The sequence below is a fragment of the Cnephaeus nilssonii genome (assembly GCF_951640355.1).
Source record: "Cnephaeus nilssonii genome assembly, chromosome: 19".
Lineage (NCBI taxonomy): Eukaryota > Metazoa > Chordata > Mammalia > Chiroptera > Vespertilionidae > Cnephaeus > Cnephaeus nilssonii.
This window is the reverse complement of record NC_137090.1, coordinates 33555289-33578309: the sequence shown is the minus strand read 5'-3', so window position 1 is coordinate 33578309 and position 23021 is coordinate 33555289. Positions and strand designations below refer to the sequence as shown.

Here is a 23021-nt window from a genome sequence, read left to right as displayed (position 1 = left end):
TTCTCTGAGTGGAGACCCCTGTCACAATCAAAGCAAAACCTAGAAGAATGAAGGGAAGGAAATCCACTTATAAAATATATGTCATTATTTGTCACTTGAAATGTAATCAGCAGAGCAGCAACCCAGGTCTTATGTATCAGTGGTAAGCAGCTTCTTGGCTAAGGAAGGTTAATTTGCAGGGCAAATACTAAGCACTAAATATTAATATTTCAGAATTGGGTTGTTCAGAGTGTTTATTTAAGAATTCAGAAGCTGACTGATATCAAATCCTGGACATCAGCCTTCCAATTTTTGGAACAATATTAGATTTCCTGTGAAATTTCTGGCTTGAATTTAGCCACTGCTTTCTTACATTTCCTAAGTTTGAGGAAAATGAAGTGGTAAAGAACACTTTCCGCTAGCCATCACTCATCTGTACCCCTCCTTTCTTCCAGGTATTCCGAGTGGTGTGCATCTGTTTGGGTAATCCACCAGAGACATTCACCTGGGAGTATCGAGACAAAGATAAAAATTATCAGAAGATTGGCCCCATAACACCCTTGGAGTTTTACAGGGAACATGTCAAGCCACTCTTCAACATGGAAGATAAGGTTGGCGACTGGCACTGGCAGCCACTGGCTGTTTACTTTCAAATGCCTGTTGACTACAAGGAAGGTTGTAAGATTCCGGGGTTAGCATGCATGATCATCAAACTAGAATCTAAACAAACTTTTTCCCCTGCTTCCTCTGAGGTATTTGATGGACCTACTAAAGTTGATCATATCAGGATTCCCATTGCCGCTCTTCAGAGACTTTTCTAACTGTAGGCTAGCAGTCAGTTCAGTTCCCACATACTTCCCTGGTTTTGGGCCCAGAATCATTCCCAGGTGCAAAGACAATAAAAATGTGTCTGACTTTGGTTTCAGAGCACCTCTGAAATGTACCCTCCCCACCCCCACTCCGGGGACTCCCATGGAAGGGAGCAATGTCCCACCCTAGTTTTTCCTGCCCTCTTTCAGGTCTCCTCCACTGCCTAGCAAGATGACCAGAGACCCCCTTCCTTTATTGTCATCTTGACCCTCTTATAAGCAAATGTTTTATTATTAGAATCCCAACTCAGTTGAGGTATTGCTAGGTGTTAAGCCCATCTTGTAACTTGACAGCAGGGATCTTATAATGATGGGATCTCCATCTTGCCCTACTGCATGCAATTCTTCAGAATTACTTTTGGGGTAATTCTTGCCAGTAGGAAAGATGCAGCTCCCAAATGTGTCTCTTGGACTAATTAGAATATGCAAGGAACTCTTTCAGTGACCTTGCCACCTTTTGTTTCTCTGTTATTTAGGGATATATTTGTAATGCTTATTCTTGTAGGCAGAGGTAATGAGCTTTGATGTAAACATATGAACTTAGAGGAGAGGTATGTGTCTTGCTTGACATTCTTGGTTTTAGGTTCTCATCAACGTGTTCTTGATCTCAATAGATTTGTTTAGTGAATGACCCTCGGCCCCAGCACAAGTACAACAAACTTTACACGGTGGACTACTTAAGCAATATGGTTGGAGGGAGAAAAACTCTATATAACAACCAGCCCATTGACTTATTGAAAAAGATGGTTGCTGCCTCCATCAAAGATGGAGAGGTTGGTATTGTTCTGTGTCTTCTGCTTTGGGGTTAAAACCTCTTCTTCCACATCTTTGGTGGAGTAGGAAGATCGGATTTATGTTGACTTTCTTCTTCTTTCCTCTATTTCTAGGCTGTGTGGTTTGGCTGTGATGTTGGAAAACACTTCAATGGCAAGCTGGGCCTCAGTGACATGAATGTGTGAGTGCAGGAATTTAAAATAGAAAGCCGTTTGTGGGTTGTTGCTTTTGGAGTGCACTCTTGGTACGAAATGACTCGGCTGAGGTTCACCCAAAGAGGAGGGCTGGCCTGAGGGCGGGTCTCTTTCTTGCCATCTTGTAGCGCTTGAAGACTCTTAACAAAACTCCACATACTTCTATGCTCTCACCTGGGAAGTCAAGATCATACTTCGTGTCTGCATTGGAATTGTTGGATATTCCTAAAAAGCCATTCTATATGAGAAAGGCGCTTTAAAAAATAATTGATTGCTGTGTAAATCTGCTCAGATTTGGAAATGTACTGAAAGGTTTGCCAGACTTCTGGTTTGCTCTTTGATCCTTCTGAACTACTTCCCTGACTTGGGTGAATTATATATTTTTGTCTTTATGACAGTTGTGACTAATTCACACACTTTAAAGCATTCCTTCTCGTTGTTGATGACAATGAAGGTTCATTTGTGAATAAAACTATTCAAGATTTCTTGGCTATTAAAATATACCACTTTAAGGTTACTTATAAGTAATTGTTACTTGTAGGAAGTTGAGTAAATAACTTCATAGTTAGCAAAAGGAATCTGCTAAAAGAGAGAATTCGTGAATTTTGTTAACTTTGAAAATATTCTCCAATATTTTTTATTTAAATTTCATAGTCAGCAGTGGTATAAATGGATTAAGAAACTGGGTTGCTTCTAACAGCTTAAAGGAGACCATTTTTGAAAGAAATTACTTTAAAGGCTTTTTTTTTTTTTTTAAGTTTTATTGCCAAAATAACAATCCAAGCTCATCTTGCCAACTTTTGAGATGGGAAGTTTGTGTTTTCTGGAGTACTCTTGTGACACTAGAGAATGGAATGCCATTGAAAGACTAAATTCTGCATGTATTCAATTCCCTGAAGAGCCACAGCCATACTTACGTGGCGCTATTGGGCCCCTTCTGTTCCTTCTGCAACCAGAAGCTATCTTTCCCCCTTGATTGTACTCTCTTTATTCTGTACTGTTGTGTTTTTTTCCAGCTATGACTATGAGTTAGTGTTTGGTGTCTCCCTGAAGAACATGAACAAAGCTGAGAGGTTGACTTTTGGTGAGTCACTTATGACCCACGCCATGATCTTCACTGCGGTCTCAGAGAAGGTATGACGCTCAGCATCCTACCACAGTGTTTACACAGATGGACCTGCATTCTCCTGCAGACTCTTTATCCATCAGAGCTTTATAGTGTAGATGTTCTTTGTGAAAAGTTAGCTTCCAAGCAAGACATTGTACCTCCGTCACTTGAGGTTTGGCTGCAACACAGAGGTAGTAAAAATAGGAACTTTCCGTGGGGAGCAGAATTTGGGTCAGCAGGGAGTAAGGAAGTAACTGCTATTCTGTAACTTTGGAAGTTCTTGGTGTGAAGGGAACCTGGGAGAAGATAACTTCTATTGAATGAGGATTGAAATGTGCCCTGAAAGTGTTCATATCTTGATAACGTGTGTTCAGACTTACCTTCCTTTCATTTGTCATTCAGATTCTTCTGCAGTAAAATGTCAGTAACAGTAATTTGTGGACTCCATGCCCATCCATTACTGGATTTATGCAGAGCTTCAGGAAATTGGATGTAAAGTACTTTGAATTTCCTATGAAATACTCTAAATAGTAATATCACTATTTCTAGGACACACTGTTGGAAACAGCAGCTGAGACTTTATTTTTCACAAAGAAGCCTCCCCATTTCTAGGCTGTAGAAAGGATATTTTATTTTTTTAGAAAGGATATTTTACACCTGTGTTCAGGGATCATAAGGAAGAAAAGACTTCAAACTACTTAAATTCTTTACTACCACAAGCAAAAGTATTCTTTTTCCCACCTGTCTAATTCCTGGGAAGAAAGTCACAAAATAACGACATCAGAAGGAACTTTTCATAAAATACCATAAATAATAAAATACTAACGTAAATATAATACTACTAAAATACTAAGTTGTTCATATTTATGTTTGGACCTACTAAATTCAGTGTTTATAACTAAAGTTCCTAAATTAAGGTTAAACTTTTAAATTATTTAGAAGACTGTTAAAAAACAAACCAAAGACCTTGTCATTTCTAGGAAAGGTTTGGCTTTTTATTTTCCATCTCTGTTATAGAATATTCATATTTTTCAGAATTAATAATCATACATACTTATTTAGAAATAAAAATCATACATACCATATCATTTTCTCTGGAACTTTCACTCTTTTATTGGCATGGTTTATTAACCTGCTGTTTTTTCCTCGGGGAAATGGAGCTACCTTACATGCTAATGCTAATAGTGTAAAGCAGAATTTATATTATCTCATCTGGAATTTTAAATAAGATTGTTCTCTTCCCTCCAGTTTGAGGTTTCTTTTTTTTTTTTTTTTAACCCTCACATGAGGATATGCTTTTCTTGATTTTGAGAGAGAGAGAGAGAGAGAGAGAGAGAGAGGAACATCAGTGTGAGAGAGAAACGTCGATCAGTTGCCTCCTGTATGGGTCCTGACTTGGGATCAACACATAACCTAGGTATGTGCCCTGACTGGTAATTGAACCTCCAAACTTGGCTTTTTAACCAAGCCATCTGGCCAGGGTCCAGTTTGAGTTTTTGACCACTAAAACTAGTTTGCACTGCATTTGAATGGTAATGCAAAGATAAATGCTGTTGCTGTATTCTGGAATATTCTTTCTTATTGCTGATTTCTTAGAATCCCTATGAGGAAGGTCCAGGTATTGTTCTATATTGGTAGAAGACAGAGAACATCTTGAACTAGGTCATGTGGGAATTCATTGGCAAAGGAAAGAAGAGGAAGCATTTTTAGATTTATTATAATAGTGACCTTAGGTAATATAGATTCTGACTGTGGTACTTAAAAGGAAAGGAAAGATGGACTAAAATGGGGGGAGCAGAAAACCAAAACAGACATTTAATAGGTTAGTCTTAGAATGTATAGTTTAGTGATGTAGTTTTAAAGGTACCTGGGGCTAAAATTAAGGGGTAGTACAGATAAGGATGTTTGAACTTGTGTGTTTGGTTGTTGGCTATTTCTGAGACTGAAAATTTCAGAGATCCAAGAAACCTGCCAAGAATAGAGTCAAATCCCATGTAGATGAGACTCATGCAATTATGTGCAAGTGTGAGTTGACAGATGAAATCATTAGGAGATAATACGGAGCCAGCTCTCTTCTCATGCTACAAAGATTTAAGTTGTTTTGACGTAAGTGAATGCCCTGGCTGAGCATGAAGAAGAAAAGTCTTTTCCCAAATGGAGCCTTTTGTCCCACTCTGTCACGATAGTAAAGACTATAGTGAAGGTTTTTATGATGTGTATCAGTGTCCCTTTAAGAAGATGAAAATTGAGCTTATTTTATTAATGAAGACAGAAGAGAGAGAACAGTATACTGCCTGGGTTTTGTTTTATGAAAACAGTCTTTCTACTTTTGCTTAGCCATTCAATCTCTATTGTATTAAATTTAATATTAGTATAACTGAATCAGTAAAAGCACACATTTGGAGAGTGTCAGTACTTGATTCCCTTAAGTAGGAAATTAGGCAGTATGATGAGAATGTGTTTGTTTTCTTAAACTGACTGGATCTTAGAATAATTTCTAAAATAAATACATTGGAATGACTTTGCAAAGAATGCTAATCAATTAAAAGCAAGAGTTTTGGCTTCAGATGGTGTTCACTGCTTTTAGTAATTTAATATTTCATTTTTCTTAGCCAACTAGCATTTTAATATACTTGTTTCTGTACAGAATACATTGTAAAGGAGAAAATAATATGATTGCTTTGTTAGGTTCATTGCATTTTTATCCCACGAGCTTCAAACACTTGTATTGGAGTATCCCTTTAGTTATAGTAGAAAAGAGATGGCCCTGTCATGTATGTGTATCATGGCTGTATAGAGGAGGCTGTTTCTTCCGAGTGGCTGAAGAAAAACTAAAATTAACATGACACGTCAGCAGGAGAGATCTGGTTTCAAACTATCCACTCTTTTGCAGGATAATCAGGATGGTGTATTCATGAAATGGAGAGTGGAGAATTCATGGGGTGAAGACCATGGCCACAAAGGTGAGCTTAAGCTGGTAATACCAACTCAGGGTGCCTGGAGTCTGCTCTGCAGTCTGTCTCAAGAGATATGGGTAGAAAGCAGCCCTAATGTGGAGGATTTTTCAGTCATGGGTCCCACTGGATAGACTCTTCTAGGGAAAAATCTGAGGATCCAGTTTGCCCCCAGTATCCTCTTGACAAAAATAGCATGCCTGAATCCCCCAGGTTGACACTGAGACCAGAATGTGCTTGCATTCATTCCAAACCGGCTGACCCTGCTAGACCTCTTTGTACCGGAACACCTTGGCCAATGAGAAGGTTGAGTGCCCTTTGCCAGGACACTTGCTATATAGCACTGGGTGCATTTTCATCTACTGCACTAACTCCAGAAGTCAGCCTCTGAGTGGGAGAGCGGGATTGTCAAGAAACTTTAGGCATTTATTGGAGACTCTAGGAGTCTTTTCTAGAGGAAAAGAATGTTTTGGTTACTGTTTAGAACTATTTTATTCTGACAAATCAAAACACAGGCAGAAGTCATAAGTAAATGATAATAATTAGACTTAAAAAAACACACACAAAAAAAAGCCACATGTAACATAGGAGTTGTAGAAAAATAAAAATCCTACCTAATAATAGACAAATATGCAAATTGACTGCACCTTCCCTATGCCCAAGCCACGCCCAACAGCCAAGCCATGCCCACCAGCCAATCAGGATGTGTATGCAAATTACCCCAACCAAGATGGCGGTTAATTTGCATATCAAGACAGCGTAGAAAGAAGCGAAGAGCTGCAGAAGGGAGCAAAGCTGCAGAGAAGCAAGCAAGCCAGCAAGCCGGGGGGGAGGAGAAGGGAGGAGTGGAGGTGGGGCGGGGGAGAAGGAAGGAGAGCAGGCGGGCTGGCGGAGAAGGCGGGGCGGGGGAGAAGGGAGGAGCCCAGGCGGGGCTGGGGGAGAAGGGAGAAAAGCAGGCGGGCTGGCGGAGAAGGCGGGGCGGGGTAGAGTGCAGCAGGAAACCCTATTGTAGGATTCTTCCTGCAATGGGAATGCTAGTATATAGATAAATAAAAAGAAAAATATAAAAATCTCTAATATTACCACCCACAGATCACCATTAACAGTTTAGGGTATTTTTTTGTTGCAAATTTTTGAGACCATGTTTTTAAAGACTTTTTCATAATAAATAAAAGCCTTTTAAGGAACTTTTATGCTTTAATTTTTAGGGTTTTACACCAAAAGTGGTGACTACTGTAGAGTATTATGCATGTGCGCGTGTATTTGCGGGTGTGCTATGTGCTGGTGTTACTTTGTAGCCGCTCTTTTTCAAATTTCATATTCCTTACTTTCAGCCAATGCATTCAGGCTAGGAAAAGCACGTGAACCACAGCTTACTGGACTAGATAGAAGCCTGGGAGGATGTGATAGGGAAGCTAGTGAGATTCCCAGACACTTGGAAGTTTTCTTTAAAAAAATCAAAAGAGCCGAAACCGGTTTGGCTCAGTGGATAGAGCGTCGGTCTGCGGACTGAAGGGTCCCAGGTTCGATTCCGGTCAAGGGCATGTACCTTGGTTGCGGGCACATCCCCTGTGGGGGGTGTGCAGGAGGCAGCTGGTCGATGTTTCTCTCTCATCGATGTTTCTAACTCTCTATCCCTTTCCCTTCCTCTCTGTAAAAAATCAATAAAATATATTTAAAAAAAAAAAATCAAAAGAAAATAGAGATCGCAGCAGCTCTTTGCCTGTTGCCTCCCTCTGTGTTTAGAACAGTGATTTTTCCAGCTACGTTCCTCAGAGCATTAGGATTCCAAAGGTGAAAGGTGGAGGAGGAGGCGGAGTGTGGAGATCTAGAATTGAGCAGATGGAGTTTCAGTAGTTTAAATGTGAAAACTTCTGTTTTAGCCTGTTAACTTGAGTTTTGAACTTGACAGTATTCTGCGATTGGGCAGCAAAGGCCTATATATGATGGCCAAAACCTAAGGCCATCTGTCGTTCCAGGTCTTCATCTCCCCATGAAATGGTCCTTGGTGGGTTTTGGCTAACTGTTCCTGGGATCTGCTGTGAAACTCAGCAGCTCAGTGTTTGTATGTAAATAAACACAAGTGTTATTAGAGCATTTCTGTTCATCAAGATAGTTGCATGTCCCCCTTCTGTGATTTCTGTAATTCTGTGATTCCGTGGAGCTTGTTAAATTACTGTTATGTATTAGAGTGCAACATATACTTTTTGCTTAGAAAAAACTGTTTTAATCCTCACCTGAGGATATGGTTATTCATTTGAGAGAGAGAGATAAAAAAAAATCCCAAAAACATGAATGTGTGAGAGAAACATCACATCCATCAGTAGGCCTCCTGCATGCATCCTGGCTGGGGTTCGAACCGAAAGCTTTTTGGTACATAGGATGATGCTCCAACCGACTGAGCCACCTGGCTGGGCTGCAACGTATTTTTTAATTGGTGATTTCTTATAAGATTAATTTCATTCTAAGGCAAATACACATTGGGATCATGTGGAGAAAGGTATAAATCTTAAAGCTAGCAGAAAGTTTAAAAATAAACAATTTACAATTTAGTTATGTCTGTAAATTGATGATAGTTAAGAAAGGAATGCAAGGGAATAGCTTATCTTGAATGGAAAGGATTTGCTATTTATAACATTTCAAAACATAAGATATTGCTTCAGATGAACCTCATAGCTCGTTTCATTTTGGTCTAATTTGGTCCCTGTACTTGGGTTTGTTATAGAAGTTAGTGTCTAGGAAAAGGACTTAAGTTATGGTTTGTTTAGATGAGCCTGGATCAGTTGGCTTGCTTCTGTGACATATTTCTATCTTTAATAGTCACTGAGTTTGTAGATGGCATTGAGGTCCATTTAAGAGAGGATAAACACTTGTAAAGCCAGGCAAATACTTGGTGTTTTGGATAGTGTGAGTTATTGTTTTTATTACTTTGAACCTAAATACCTACTCTTAAAGAGGATTTTGGCCACTTTGCTAATTTTCTTTTCCATTCAACTGTACTTCTCTACTCCAACTCAGTGCAACTTTTGTTTTTGCTGACTAATTCTTTCTGTTATTACGGTCGTCCCTCTGTGTCCATGGGGAATTGGTTCCAAGACCCCCTCAGATACCAAAATCTGCAGATGTTAAAGTCCCTTATATAAAGTGGTGTATTTGCATAAAACCTACACACACCCTCCTGTATACTTTCAAACATCTCTAGATAGTATATACTAGTACATAATATAGTGTAAATGCTTTGTAAATATCTGTTATACTGTAACCTTTAGGGGATAATGACAAGAAAAGCAAGTCTATGTTTCATACAGACACAACCATTGTATGCCTAACTATATCAGCAACAACATCACTTTTCCCCCCAAAATATTTTCGATCTGCTGTTGGTTGAATTGATGGGTGCAGAACTGGCAGATACAGAAGGCCGTATGCGGAAAGAGCTGAGGTCTTGATCCCGATGATCTGCCTGTAATCCTTCCTGGTGAAATCTGCAGCTATCCAGTTAAGATTAAAGTAACTTTTTTGTTTTTTGAATAACCGAAATGCCTGAGATTATACAGAGCAAAGCATTTCAGTAGAGAGCCAAGAGATAAGAAATTGAACTGAGTGGGGGTAGGGAATAGTTCGTTGAAAGCCAAAATAAATTATTCCCATATATTTCTTGGTAATGAAGACTTAACAGGAAGGAAGGAAAGAAAACATGATCTAATTTAGTTGGCACACGTGGCCTGACCTTCGGAGCATGTGTAGCATGTTATTATACTGGTGATGTGTGTTTATCCCAGCAGGGCCTTCCTGTCTGTCATCCTGGTTGGTATTGGCAAGCACGCCTGAGGCAGAGCCTCTGTTTGTGTTCTCTAGGGAGACGTGACCACCTTAAACAGCATTGCTGGCATTTTGCTTTTATAGATAACATTGTTAATAGTTTGTTACCATTCTCTTTGGGATTTCTGCAGGCTAAGATAGATGGTTTCTGCATGACTGATGTGGCTCAGTGGTTGAGCATCCACCCATGAACAGGTCAGGGTATATACCCAGGTTGCGGGCTCGATCCCCAGTAAAAGGGGCATGCAAGAGAAAGCCAATCCATGATTCTCTCTCATCATTGATATTTCTCTCCCTCTCCCTCTCCCTCCCTCTCTGAAATCAGTAAAAACTTAAAAAAAAGCTAGAATGATGGTTTCTAAAAAAGCAGTGTTAACAATACAAGCTAGAGGTAAAGAGAAGAGAGATACTGGGACAGTCTTGCCCTCTACCCAGTCTTGGCTTTAGTCTTTCCCCATTGGTCATGTTCATGGTCCTTCCTGTCCAGAGACCACTAAGTAAATCATTCTGATCATGAGAGACATTAAAGGAGAAGTTAATTCTTGTCTTGCTGGACCCTTTGGATTACTTCATGTTGGTGAAGGCTGATTCCTTAGGACTGAAAATTGGATGCATATCTAACATATTGAACAACCAACATGGCTTTCTTTCCCCCCCTGCTTCTTGAAATACTTGACTATGCATTTTGTAACTTGTTTATAGATTATGTCAGAAACAGATTTCAAATTGGATCAAGGAACAGACCTTGGAACATGTTACGTTGTCTTTCATTTTGAAAAATGTATAGGCTTGTTAGAGTAAAATTTCATACTCTTTAAGCAAAAGTCACCCTACTCCGATACTAGAGCCCATTTTCTTAACCACTATTTGCTTGCTCTCAGCTTCTCTGTTCTAGTGTAGCATCTAGTGCACTCATGGAAATAACAGAGAACTTCATGATTTTTTTTATCAGAAACTAGTGACTGAGGGGACATAAAACTATATAAAGGATCTGAAGACATCGTGTAAATGTCTGATGTCAGGAGAAAGGGCTCTTAAAGCACCATTTTGGCTGGAAATATGAGGGAGGGCTGGGGCTTCCTATGAGGGTTTATGTCTAAAGTTAGCACATTGTCAGTTGGGCAAGTAAGAAACTGTATGTAATCACCCTAAATTCCCCAAAATTATTTTGCAAGTTCTGCTTTATAATTTTTTTTCTTAATTTTTTGTCATGGGCAATTTCAAGCATATATAAAGTAAACAAAATAGTATTAAGAACACCTCCCCCTCCCACAGGCCCATCACCCAGCTTCAGTAGTTATCAACATTCTATCATGCATATGACAGTGTTTTTGGTAGTTAATAAATTCTTAGATGGTCTCCCTAATGAACCAGTCTTATATGAAATTTCTTTATGATTGGTTCACGTACTCATGAGATGGTGTTCCAGCCCTGAAGCCTGGAACAGCAGAGCTCTGAGTGTGGAATTATAGCACAGTTCTTAATGCTTGTTTAGCCTAGTTTCTTAATATACTAAATAACAACTTTCTTTTTAAAATATGTTTGTATTGATTTCAGAGAGGGAGAGAGAGATGGAAACATCAGTGATGAGAGAGAAGCATTGATCAGCTGCCTCCTGCACAACCCCTACCGAGGAACGAGCCTGCAGCCCTGGCGAGTGCCCTGACTGGGAATCGAATCATGATCCCCTGGTTCATGGTTGATGCTCAACCTACTGAGCCACACCGGCTGGGCTAAATAACAATTTTTAAGTGAGGGTCAGGCGAGTGTTATTTTCTATTTCTTCAATGGTCACTGTAAGAAATCTTTATATTTTTTAAAATTCTGTCTCTCCTGGTTTTAATTGTGAACCAAGACTGATGTTTCATTTTTCAAATTGTTTTTGTGCCTTTCAGATACATGAACATCTGAAATTGTTTTTAACCTGCATTCTTCATATTTCCTGATAAATAAGCCTCTCTGTTTCTGATTTCATTTTAGTAAAATTTCCAGACTTCCTCCTAAAGGTGATGATTTCAGCTACAGAGACTTTGGCATAGTAGAGACTAATCTGGAAAGAAGTGTAGATGTGTGATTCAGATGACATGTAGACTTCTACTGCTTCCTGAAAACCTGTAGTATGGCCTTTAATTGCCTCTCCAGCCAGATTACCCGGGGATGTTGGGGAGATGTCCACAGCTAGGTACAAAACTCATCACAGGCTTCAGGTACATTACACTATGGAACCAGGAGACAGTTACCACTTCCTGGATTGTGAATACTCCACAGTAATTTAACTCCTTACGACTGCACACTTCTCTGTCAGTACCATGTATAATTACTGCTTCCTTTTGAGGTCCTGCAGTTTGTCTATATCCATCAAATGACATGATGTGTGAAAGCAGTTTTCAAACTGTACACTGTTATACAACTCTAAAGAGTTTGATGAATATTCCATATTTCTGTCAGACGTACTCAGGACATGTAGTTCATAGCATCTTGCTTGATAAGAATTCAAAGTTTGCTGAAGTATTTGTATTTATTTTTCCTCATGACTTCAACATAGAGTAACTCAGGATATGAACAAGAGTGGTTATACCCGTGTTTTATGTGGGAAAAAATCTGGAAACTTACAGAGAAGTTTTGACTTCCTCAGTTGCACAGTGTCAGAGAGAGAATTTGGGATTCAGATTTCTTAATTTCACACAGGCAGGTTCCTAAAAATGTACATTACCTATAAACGATAACTGATTATTTGCAGATCTGTTTGAGACTCAGTTTTTGGATTTCTAGCACAAATAGAGTAACTTACAGACAATATTGAGCTGAATTTGCTGAAACGAGAAAATTACATGAGCTAAAGCGGAGGCTTCTGGTTTCCTGGAAAAGGGCAGGACACAAATCTGTCATGTCACCTCAGGGTTTTCCTGCCTCTCCAGGCTTGGGACGCGTGCTGCTGCCTTCCAGTGTGGGTATCTGAGCTCCTGCAGAGGGACTGCTCATCCTCCGTTTTTATTCACTCGAGAGCCTGCATGGCTGGGCTAAGAATAGGGCGTGTGAGTGGAGCAGGAATCGTGTGCTGTCAGACTGACTGCTGCTTTCTTATCAAACGGCGTGACTAGGCGAGGACTACTGACAGAGAGGAGGCAACTGTGGGAAGAGACCTCAAACCAGGCGTCAGTTTCAGGGGGAAATCCCCTCCCACTTAACAGATTTGTGTGCCTGTCTTGCTTTTTCTTGTAGAGAGGATCTGTTCTTTTCACCACATTGTCTCCAAGCTATGTTTGCATGGGTTTGAGAAGATTAGGGACTTTAAAGCATAAAACCTGGAGCCAAACTACATTGATACACATCCTGGCAATTCTACCTTTTGTCTGTATAGCCTTGGTCATGGCATTGAACCTGTCTAAGCCTTAGTGTCCTTGGCTATAAAAAGGAGGTAATAGCCCTAGCCGGTTTGGCCCAGTGAATAGAGCATCAGCCCTCGGACTGAAGGTTCTGGGTTCGATTCCGGTCAAGGGCACGTACCTTGGTTACAGGCTTGATCCCTGGCCCTGGTCGGGGGTATGCGGGAGGCAACCAATCAATGTGTCTCTCTCACATTGATGTCTCTCTCTTTCTATCTCTCTCCCTCCCTTCCACTCTCTAAAAAAAATCAATGGAAAAGTATCCTCAGGTGAGGATTATCAAAAAATAAAAAATTTTATAAATGGGGATAATAATCGTACTTACCTCCGTTGTTGTGAGAACTGTGCTAGGCATATAAGAAGTGCTCAAAACATTACCTCTCATTGTTACTGTTGTCTGTAACAAACGAGGGCAGGAGAGTGAGAACATAAGGCTCCTTAACCTTTCCCTTCGAGAGGAGGGCTGACCTACCCCTGGTTCTAGCTTTAGCTCTCCAGGATGCAGGGCCTGTGAGCCATTGTGCTCCCTCTCCAGTTTACTGATGGGTGACTCGTCACGTGGGCTTAGTTTCATGCAAGAAGCAGTGGAGGTGAATACGCCTAGTGCTGAGGGAAAACCATTAGCAATAGCATCACCTCCCATTTATTGACAGGATGCAGGGAACCGTGCACAGTCCGTGGTGAAATGAACGTCTCTGACCCTCCGAGGAACTGATGCTCACCTGGGACGCAGGAAGGGAATGTGAGGGGGTGGGATGTGGCAGTGACATTCATGGTGTGCTCCTCAGGCTGTAAGATACAGGGTAAGTCGCCTGAGAAAAGCAAAAGAAGAGATGATTTCTCCAAGAAGGCAGATGACAGGAAGAGGAAGAACCAGGGAGGGCTCCCTCGGTGGGGAGACAGTAAGAAGACATGAAAGCTGAGGTTATTGGAACGGGAGGAGTCAGAGAAGCTGGGACTAGACGAGGTCAGGGAGAACTTGGTGGTCGATAGCACTACAGCAGAGCAGTCAGAGGATGAGTCTAGGAAAAGGCTTTGGGGTTGGATTTTAAGAGTTTTTGGAAACTTTTGGAGGGGTGCAGGAATGGTGGAAGCCCAACGGTCCTATGATGCCTTTTAAGTCCTTAATCCCTTCAAATGCTGGGGTGCGGGGGAAGTTGAAACTGGGACAATTGTGGCTGTAAATCTTGCTACATAAGGTGTTAGTAATCCTACCTAATAATAGACAAATATGCAAATTAACCATACCTTTGCTATGCCCACGATTGGCCAGGAGGCACGGGGGGGGGGCGGGACTCGGGGTGGCCGATTGGGCCGGTGGGACGCTGAGCTCAGCGTCTGCGCCATGGCTGTGCTGCTGCACAGAAGGGGCCTCTGGGGCAGCAAGCTCACGTCCCGCCGCCGGACCATCAAAAGCGGGGGAGCTGGGTGCCTGTCCGCTCCGGCACCAGGCCTTTCAGAAGCCTTCGCCGTGCCGGAGGCTTCTGAAAGGCCTGGTGCACCAGCGGACAGGCACCCAGCTCTCCCGTGATCGAAAGTGAAAGCATGTAGGGGTCCCTACACGTGCATGATTTAATCATGCACTGGGCCTCTAGTGTATTATAAGAACAAATATGTAAACCGTAAACACAAGAATAAGTATAAAATAATATAGGGGATAGACTGCATGGGAGATGGTGATTAGAAATGTGAGGCTCCTTAGCAATTCTTCAGGGGTGAGCGGAGTTTTAGGAAAGGTGTTAGGGTTGTGGCTTTCTTTGGAAAGGAAGTAAAACGGTAGCCGGGAAGGGTAGCTCCTGGCATGTGGAGCATTCCTTGGGCAGGTCTGAGGCGTGAGGCCAAGAAATAACGCGGCCTGCCATCCGTGGAGCTCTTGAGGAATGATCAAAATGAGGCTTTGCCTGAAACAGATAGGAGGAGGGATCGTTTGGGGTCAGAGAGAAGTCATTGAATTTCTGCAGGAAAACAGAACCTTGGATGACACCTGAATTTCCCTCTCTGGTCCCGCAGCAAGATCCTGGCAGAATCCTGTGCTCAGACTTGCCCGGATTGTGCTCCCTGGCCCAGGGAGAGGGGAATTCAGACTGGGGTGTCGCCTCCCCTCCTCAGCCGAGGGGGACAGGCTTCTGGACTCGCAGCCGAGGGCACTTCTTCAGGAAGTGCAACTTCTCCTGCTGAACTTTGTTGTGGTTTGATGGTTTAAAGAAACACAACCCACAAGCCAAAGCATCTCTCTTTCCCTACCACACTTTCCACCCTGCCTTTCTCCCAGTAGATTTACAGGGAGACAGTACCTTCTCTAACTTATTTCAGAAAGAGGCCACAGTTCATATCCAGCTCTAAGGATGTTATCAGGAAAAGTTGTGTCCTCACCACGTACTTTAGTGTTTACTCTGGAGGAAAAAGGACCTCCTTCTCAGATCACTGTCCAAATGTCTGTCTCCTAAGTGGGGATTTTGGTTCCCTTCCTCTGGTTGTGGGTGGTTTTCGGGGTGCGGGGGTTAGCATCCAGCCCATGCTGTTCTCCATTCTTCTGAATACATGCACTTGGCATCTCTGATTTAAAGAGACAAAAGACCTCTTAAACAGACCCTATAAAAACTAGGACATGGCCATTGATATGGGGGGGGGGGGGGGGGTGTGAGCAGATGAAACTGGTTCCGAACAGCTAGGTGCCTAAGCTGGATTACACGCTGTTATCTGGTGCCAAAGCCATAGCTGTCTGCCTCCCTGCTGTTGAGTGTTCTGTTGGAGGAAGCTGAGCCCCATGAAAAAGACTGAATTTGAAGTTAAGACCTGGATTTGAGTGTGGGCTTTACTTACTGGCTGCGTGACTTTACACAACTCTGCCTGCCTTATTATGTTGTTGTCAGGGTTAAAATCAAAACAAGGACAGTGGATATGAAATTGTATTGTGAAGTGTCAGCTCCCTACAGACGTGTGTGTGTGTGTGTGTGTGTTTGTGTTTTGCTTTCTAAAGTGTAATACATTTAATAAATAGTACAATTAATATTTACATTTAATAAAATTCCAAAATCAAAATACAAAAACATATATAAAGAGTAATCTTGTTTCCTTCTCTTCTCTTAGGCTACCATTTCTGTTCGTTTCTCTTACATCTCTCCAGCGTGTTAGTGCACCAAAGGTAGCATTCCTTATACCCTGCTTTGCATCTTGCTTTCAGTTCACTTAAATGGCATGTCCTGGAGTTTCCTTATCAGTACATTTCCACGCCACTGCAGCTTCATCGCCTTCCATTGTCTGGATGTACCATAGTTTATTTAACAGGTTCCTGCACTAATAGAACTTGGGTGTTTCCAGACTTTTGCTGATACAAACAGTCTTGCAGTGAATTTATATGTATACACACACACACACACACACACACACACACACACACTGCTGAGAATAGTGCCTGACACATAGTAGAGCTAAATAAGTACTGTCATTGTGGGTAAATAAATACATAATGCATACTTTATATTGTGTGCGTGCAAGTACTATGTGTCTATAGGATGAATTCCCAGAAAAGGCATTACTTAATGTAAAGGGTAAATAATTCTAGATATTGCAAAATGCCATTCCATAGGGATTGTGTCATTTTATACATTTACAACATACTACTCTGTCAGCGATTTTCAAGTGGTGTATACCACAAGAATTTTTAAAACATACGTGTGCTGCAGCACACTGGTTGACTAGTAGTTGCCAGATATTGCATGTTCTAAAAATTCTTGTGGCACATCAGTTGAAAATCACTGCTCCATATAAATGTAAGGTATCAGGGCATGCTTTATGCAGTAGGTTCCTAACAGAAGTGGTTGATAAATTGTCACTACTTAGTTATCTGTTAAAATTGTGTATGTTCATAATTAGGGGCTAGACTGTGTCGAGGCCTTAGTGAATGATGAGTTTTTCATTGAGACTGTGTTTCTAATGTTTTCTTACCGCTCAGCCTATTTTTTTCTCTTATTTTTTCATTATCATAGCAGAAAAATGTTTATACAATACCAAATTTGGAAGCCATAAAGGAAAAGATTGATAAGTTTGACTTCATAAAAATAAAAAGGTTTAGTAGATTCGAAGATATGATAAGCTAAATTAGAAGGCAAATGACATAACTGGAAAAATGTTTGCAACCATTATATAATAGAGGTTGTAACAAAGATTTAGTTACAAAATGTTTATAGCAGTGTTGTTCTTAAGCATGAAAAAGCAATCTAGATTCCAGCAGCGGGGGATTGATGTACATTTCTGATTACCCATATAAATTCAGCACCTAGACATTATGATGTAAATAGATATACGAGTACTTTTTTTTATCCACATGAAAAGAGCAATATTGGAAAATAGCACATGTGATACTTTGTAATAAAAGAGTGCGTATATCTCGTTTTTATTAAATGTATAGAGTCTACATGCAGAAACTATCCAAGATTTGTGTAAAATTAGAAGAGGGCTTATTCCAAGATGGAGAGATTGTAGGCAGTTTTAAAATTTACATTTGTCTTCTCCTCTTTCTCATCCACCTCTTTCTCCTGCTCCTCTTCTTCCTTCCCCTCTTTCTCCTTCTCCCCTGTTTCCAAAATCATTTGTAATGAGCATGAATTATTTGGGTAATCTTCAAAGGCTAAGGAAGCAATAGAACATTCCAGATATTTGGGGGGGGGGGGAATCACCCACCCTCCTGTATAAAATTATAATTTTATTTTTATGCCCCCCATATATCTCAATTTGTAACATAGTTGTAATAATAGAAGATATGCTATTTTTATGTTCTTTACTTTTATCACTTTTAAACATTTTCCCATGTTACTACATAGTCTCCACAATGTCATTTTAAATGACTAATGTTCTGTCGAGTGGTTTCTCACTATTTTTTAGGAAGTTTAAAATGTGACATAAGTGTCAGTGAGGATTTTGCTTTCTTGTCTGGAAACCTTTCTTCAGATTGGAGTTATCACAATCAGGTGTAAGATTGGCGGTAACTTAATGAGGCCTCAGGAGTCCGGCTTCCTTAAGTCCACGCTGCCAGACAATCCATCAGAGCAGAACAGAGGCCTCGATTTTATCACACCCCTTTTACAAAAACAGCAGCAACAACAAAACTACCCACAAATAGTTTGTTAGTGGGGTGAAATACTGCATAGAACAAAGTCAGGAAATATATAAAATATATCTAATTTATAAGTGATAATATATTTGTCACCTTAATCTAGTCTTAGATCTCTGGTAGGATTTCAGAAAACTGTTGTCTGAGCTAACGTGGCCACTTTGATTTGAGGAAAGTTGCAGCCTCTCTCTGGCCACTAGAAAACACCCTTCCCCAAGGAGAAAGGAAAAGAAAAGAGCAATCTGGTGCAGGCGTCCCCAGGTTAAACTTTCTCTTAACCTAACCCATTGGAAACATTCTGTGGCTGCGTGCACTTGGCCTGACCGTTCCAGAGCCTCATTCACAGGCCCTGTTTCTCCCTTACAGACAGATCTGCCCTGTCTCTTACAAATACAGAAACATTGCCTTTCTCTGCGGGACTGTTTATTCATCTGATTTCTCATTGTGTGTAAACAAGACATTAAAGTTAAAACAAAATTTAATTTCGCCTTAGTTCCTAAAGCTGACTTTCTTTACCCATTTATCTATTTGTTTCCCTCAGTGTAACCTTGGGGTCCCTGCAGCAGATTTTCCTTTTCCTTTTTCCTCGGGGAACATCTTTTTCTGATGGCCAGAGGGCTTACAGGTTAGAAGCTGCAACTTTCCTTGGATAAAATGGCCACTTAAAAGCTGCCTGAGCGGTACGTTGCTGCTGCCTCACACAGCACTGACTTGGCTTTCAGACAAACTGATCCTAATCTTCTCTGTCCAACCCCACGACACGCAGCATCAACAGCTACAGCAGCCACGCGTTCATTATCTGCTCGGCCTGCAATTACTTGGCAGCCCCCTAGACTATGAGGTTTTTGTGGGCCCCCAAAGAACTCATATCCTGCAGAGGGAGACTAATCATGGCAGGGCCTCTCGGCCGGGACACTGAAAGGGAGGACTGCGATTGATAGGAGTTTTAATTTTGAGGACTTAATCTGATCGGCTTTTGGAACAAGATGTGTAGATGTACTTACTGTCCATTTTCTCTGTGTGTTCTCTGAAGACTCATTTGATGGTGTGGTGATAGTATTGTCATAAGGACACAGAACTTTATTACATGGCTCTGCCCCTGTCCTTCACCTGCCTCACTGCCCAGTGCTCCTCTGAGGATTTATTCAGCCTGCAGTGTGGTAAGGGGAGGACGACCCATGTCCCAAGTGGTGCAGTGTTTAGTAATCTGGTCTCCTGCCCCCTGGAAGCTCCTCGTTGGGAAGGCAGATACTGGGTTTCTCGGCAGTTACTTGAGATGCAGTAAGAAATGGTGCAGGTTGGCCCCTCTAGCTTTGGTCGCTAGAACTCAGTGGCAGTAGCTTAGGTGATGGTAAGTAAGGGCCAGGTCCTGACTGACTGACACAAGCAAAGCCAGGGACTCCGGAAATACAACAAAAACAGAAACCGGAAGCGGCACGGGTTCAGTGTTTGTCTGTGCCCCCTTCCCTGTCTCCTGCTGAGGGAAGGAGCCCTGGGTCAGGAGGCTGGCATCAGGGAGCAGGGTGTGTCCCCTTACCTGGCCGGGCCTGAGCCCGTGAGCTCTTTCCAGGGCATCTTCTGCTGAGGATGGACATGCGGGGCCACATCAGGATGAGCTGGCCTTGACTTCTGTCAGAGGTCAAAAGAGCTGGATATAGATGACCTCACAGAGCAGCTGTGTTTTCAATTAAATCACGTCCTCGGTCACACCATTTAGCTTACAAAATTAGACTCACCATCGTGTCGCTTTTAATGATTTAAAACAGTCTTGCTTGTAGAGCAGCCGATCTCAGGGCACGGTCTGCGGACCCTTTCAGGGGGTCTGCAAGGCCTTCCCTCTCCTCTGTGTGAGGTCAGATTTTCTCCATCAGCTTCGACCAGAACAACAGACTGAACAGAAGGCAGATAGATACAAGAGTCCAGCTGTCTGCTGTGAAGCCAGACATTACATTATAAAACAGTACCTCTCTTCTAGCTAAAGTTTATTTTATTTTGGTGAATATAATAATTTTTTGCTAAGAATGTGTTATTTGTATTTATGGTTCTTAAATTCTTAATTTTATATGCATTAATATTTTTAAGCTTTCTGGTTAATTTCTATTATGGTAAATATCAGTAGTTGTAACTCATGCACACAACTTTTTGGACTTGATCTTAGCCAAAAGGCCGAGAAGCGATAAGCACACAACTTTTTGGATTCTCAACGTGCAGCCTTGGTCCTGGGCACAAGACCTTTGAGACCTGCTGCACTGGAGGACACGGTGGGAGAAATGCCTGCATCATCTCCCTTTCTCTTCGTCCTGCGTAGGGAGAACTGATACAGCACAGACCTAGATTTGCTCAAACACTTTCCGAGAAAATTGTCTAGTGTTTGGAGTAGAGTAGGGGCCAGCCAGGGTCAGATGATGATGGTGGTGGTGGTGACCGCTAGTCTCTGAGTCCTTGGGTGTGGAGGCTCATGCAGGGCCCTGGGTCTTTCGCTTTAATTTCCCTTTTTATATTACCAACCGCTTGGGTGAAGCATTCCCCCGTTCAACTTTGTTGGAGGTATGTTCCTGAAGGGGAATTTGTGCTGTCCTAGTGGAACCTGAGATACAGGTTCATCTTCCTGAGGAACAGGAGGTCTCCAGCATGGATCCCTATGGACACCCCTCTTTCTCTCAGCCCAGCTCTCAGCCGGATGTTAGTTCAGCTGTGTCTCTGGAGTCCTGCCCACAGAGAGACCCATAAACGGGAAGAGAGGGTGAGCAGCAGTCTCAGTCTTCCAGTTCTGCCTGCTCCTTGTCACAGGTTTCCTCCAGGAAAGTGAGGCCTGTGTTGCTAGTTGATTCCTAGAGTATCATCTGCAAATGAGTGGCTACTTGGGAATGATGTCATGACCCCTTCATGGTTGTGGTGGGATAGAGAGGAAGGAAGGAGAACAGCCAGTGATGCTGAGAAGGAGGGTAGGGTAGGAATGGCGCTGGTGTGCTTGCCTTTCTGACCCTAGAGAATGAGCCCCTCCGTGTGGCTGTATGAACAAGAAGCATCTCCAGCTGCCCTCTGGGGGCATCCATTCACCTCCAGTGAGGCAGCCTGGGCGGTGCAACAGCACAGGACCTGGTAGCAGCCTTAGGGCCCAGCCCAGCTCTGAACCTCACCTAAGCCCCGGATTCCTAATTGGTAAAAACAGAGCCATGCCTGTCCTGTCTGCTTCACTGAGTTGCTAATAAGACTTCGATTCGGTGAGATTATGGCTGGGAAAGCAAAAAACGGGTACAGATCCCAGTTTGTGAAAAGGCTTCTTTATAGTGCCCACACGGTTTCTGCTGCTTGCCCCTTGCCCTCTGGACTCATGAGGCTTCTCCTGCAGGTTACCTGTGCATGACTGACGAGTGGTTCTCCGAATATGTCTACGAAGTGGTGGTGGACCGGAAGCATGTCCCCGAAGAGGTGCTAGCTGTGCTGGAGCAGGAGCCTGAGATCCTGCCCGCCTGGGACCCCATGGGGGCTTTGGCCAAGTGATACCGCCTGCCGTTCTCTCCTCCTCCCGTGGAACCTGGAGCAGCTGCCAAGGACAGATCCGGGACTGAAGCCAAAGCTACACAGGTGACTGTGTGCTCCCCCGGGACCCTGTCAGACCCTTGGATCTCTCCTCCAGGAACCTCTCGGGGAAGTGTGCTCTATGTTGAAACAAATATTCTTAAAGAAAATAAAGGGAAAGATCGGGTCACACTATCTGTTCTCCTCATCTCCAACAGCTCAGGATCTCTTCGCATTTTAATCCGATGTTATTGTGTGTCTTAACTCTGTCAAAAAGGTTTGGTTCTGTGTCTGCTTCAGTAAGACAGGAGAGGATGAGCAATTGAGGAGCACGGAGAGAAACGGACCTATTTCTCCTTGTTCCTAGAGTAGAGTTGGGGGAGGGTTACCCTATGATTTGAGCTCTCAGAACTGCATGCTGCCTGACAGTATGACCGTCCCTCCCAGATGGCAGTCACTGAATTCCGTTTTCTCAAGGGAATTTTTCGACTTGAGTCACAGTTAAGTAGAGGCTTCGAGAAAGTTGCGTGAGAGAACAACCCAAACCTTATCATGGTCTGTATTACAACGATTAGGAGGTGCTCTAGCCAAACGGTTTAACTTCTGCCTCTGGAACTGGGAGCTGGGTGGGCAGGAAAAGGTGAAACCCATGCTTTCTGACAACTAGATGGTGCTGAGAAGCTTTTGAATAAAATACTTTGTTAAACAGAGTAAGTCGGCTTATTTGATCTCAGAAGTGTTTCTTTATTTAGCTCCAGAGGAAAGCAACCCGGTGACTCATGTTCTACAAAGTGAAAAGGGGCAAGATGGGTCAGGGCTTTCCTGCTTCAGCTTGTCTCTGGCGTCTCTGGTCCTTCCCGGCCTGTGTGATCTCCGCTGGTTCTGCGGAGGGCTTCCCAGCACCATTGTAACCATTCTCTCACCCAGATCGAGAGTCCTGCAAGGGTGGGACGTGAGGATCTGCTTGGTTCCACCTTAGAATGTGCTGGAGGTTATATATTTTACTGAGACTGAGCCTTCCTTTCACTGAGAGCCAATGAGTGTAACACCCTAACCAATATTGCCATCAGTGCCCGAACCCCTACCGTTCGGGCCATCCAAGAACCTTCCCAGTCCTGGTAGGGCACATTGTCTCACACAGCACTTTCCAAGGCAACATTAGGTAAAGGCTCAAGCTTTAATCAAAGTGCTTACAATAGTCTAGTAATCCTGTCCCAAGCAGGATAAATAAGTCCATTTCTAGACACATCATGGCGAAACCTTAGAACAGGTCTTGGAAGCATCCAGGAAGAAAAGACAA

The 23021-nt window shown here is 42.4% G+C and overlaps 1 protein-coding gene across 1 annotated transcript in view; it reads left to right on the top strand.

Annotated features, from left to right (window-relative positions):
- BLMH (bleomycin hydrolase) overlaps positions 1-22424 on the top strand; it is a 40134-nt gene extending 17710 nt beyond the window's left edge. Inside the window, exons 7-12 of the mRNA XM_079798874.1 lie at positions 435-590; positions 1463-1621; positions 1736-1803; positions 2833-2950; positions 5818-5887; positions 21552-22424. Of these exons, the coding sequence (XP_079655000.1) occupies positions 435-590; positions 1463-1621; positions 1736-1803; positions 2833-2950; positions 5818-5887; positions 21552-21703 (723 nt within the window). The 3' untranslated portion in view covers positions 21704-22424. The remainder of the gene's footprint in view (positions 1-434; positions 591-1462; positions 1622-1735; positions 1804-2832; positions 2951-5817; positions 5888-21551) is intronic.
- The last annotated feature ends 597 nt before the right edge of the window (positions 22425-23021 follow it).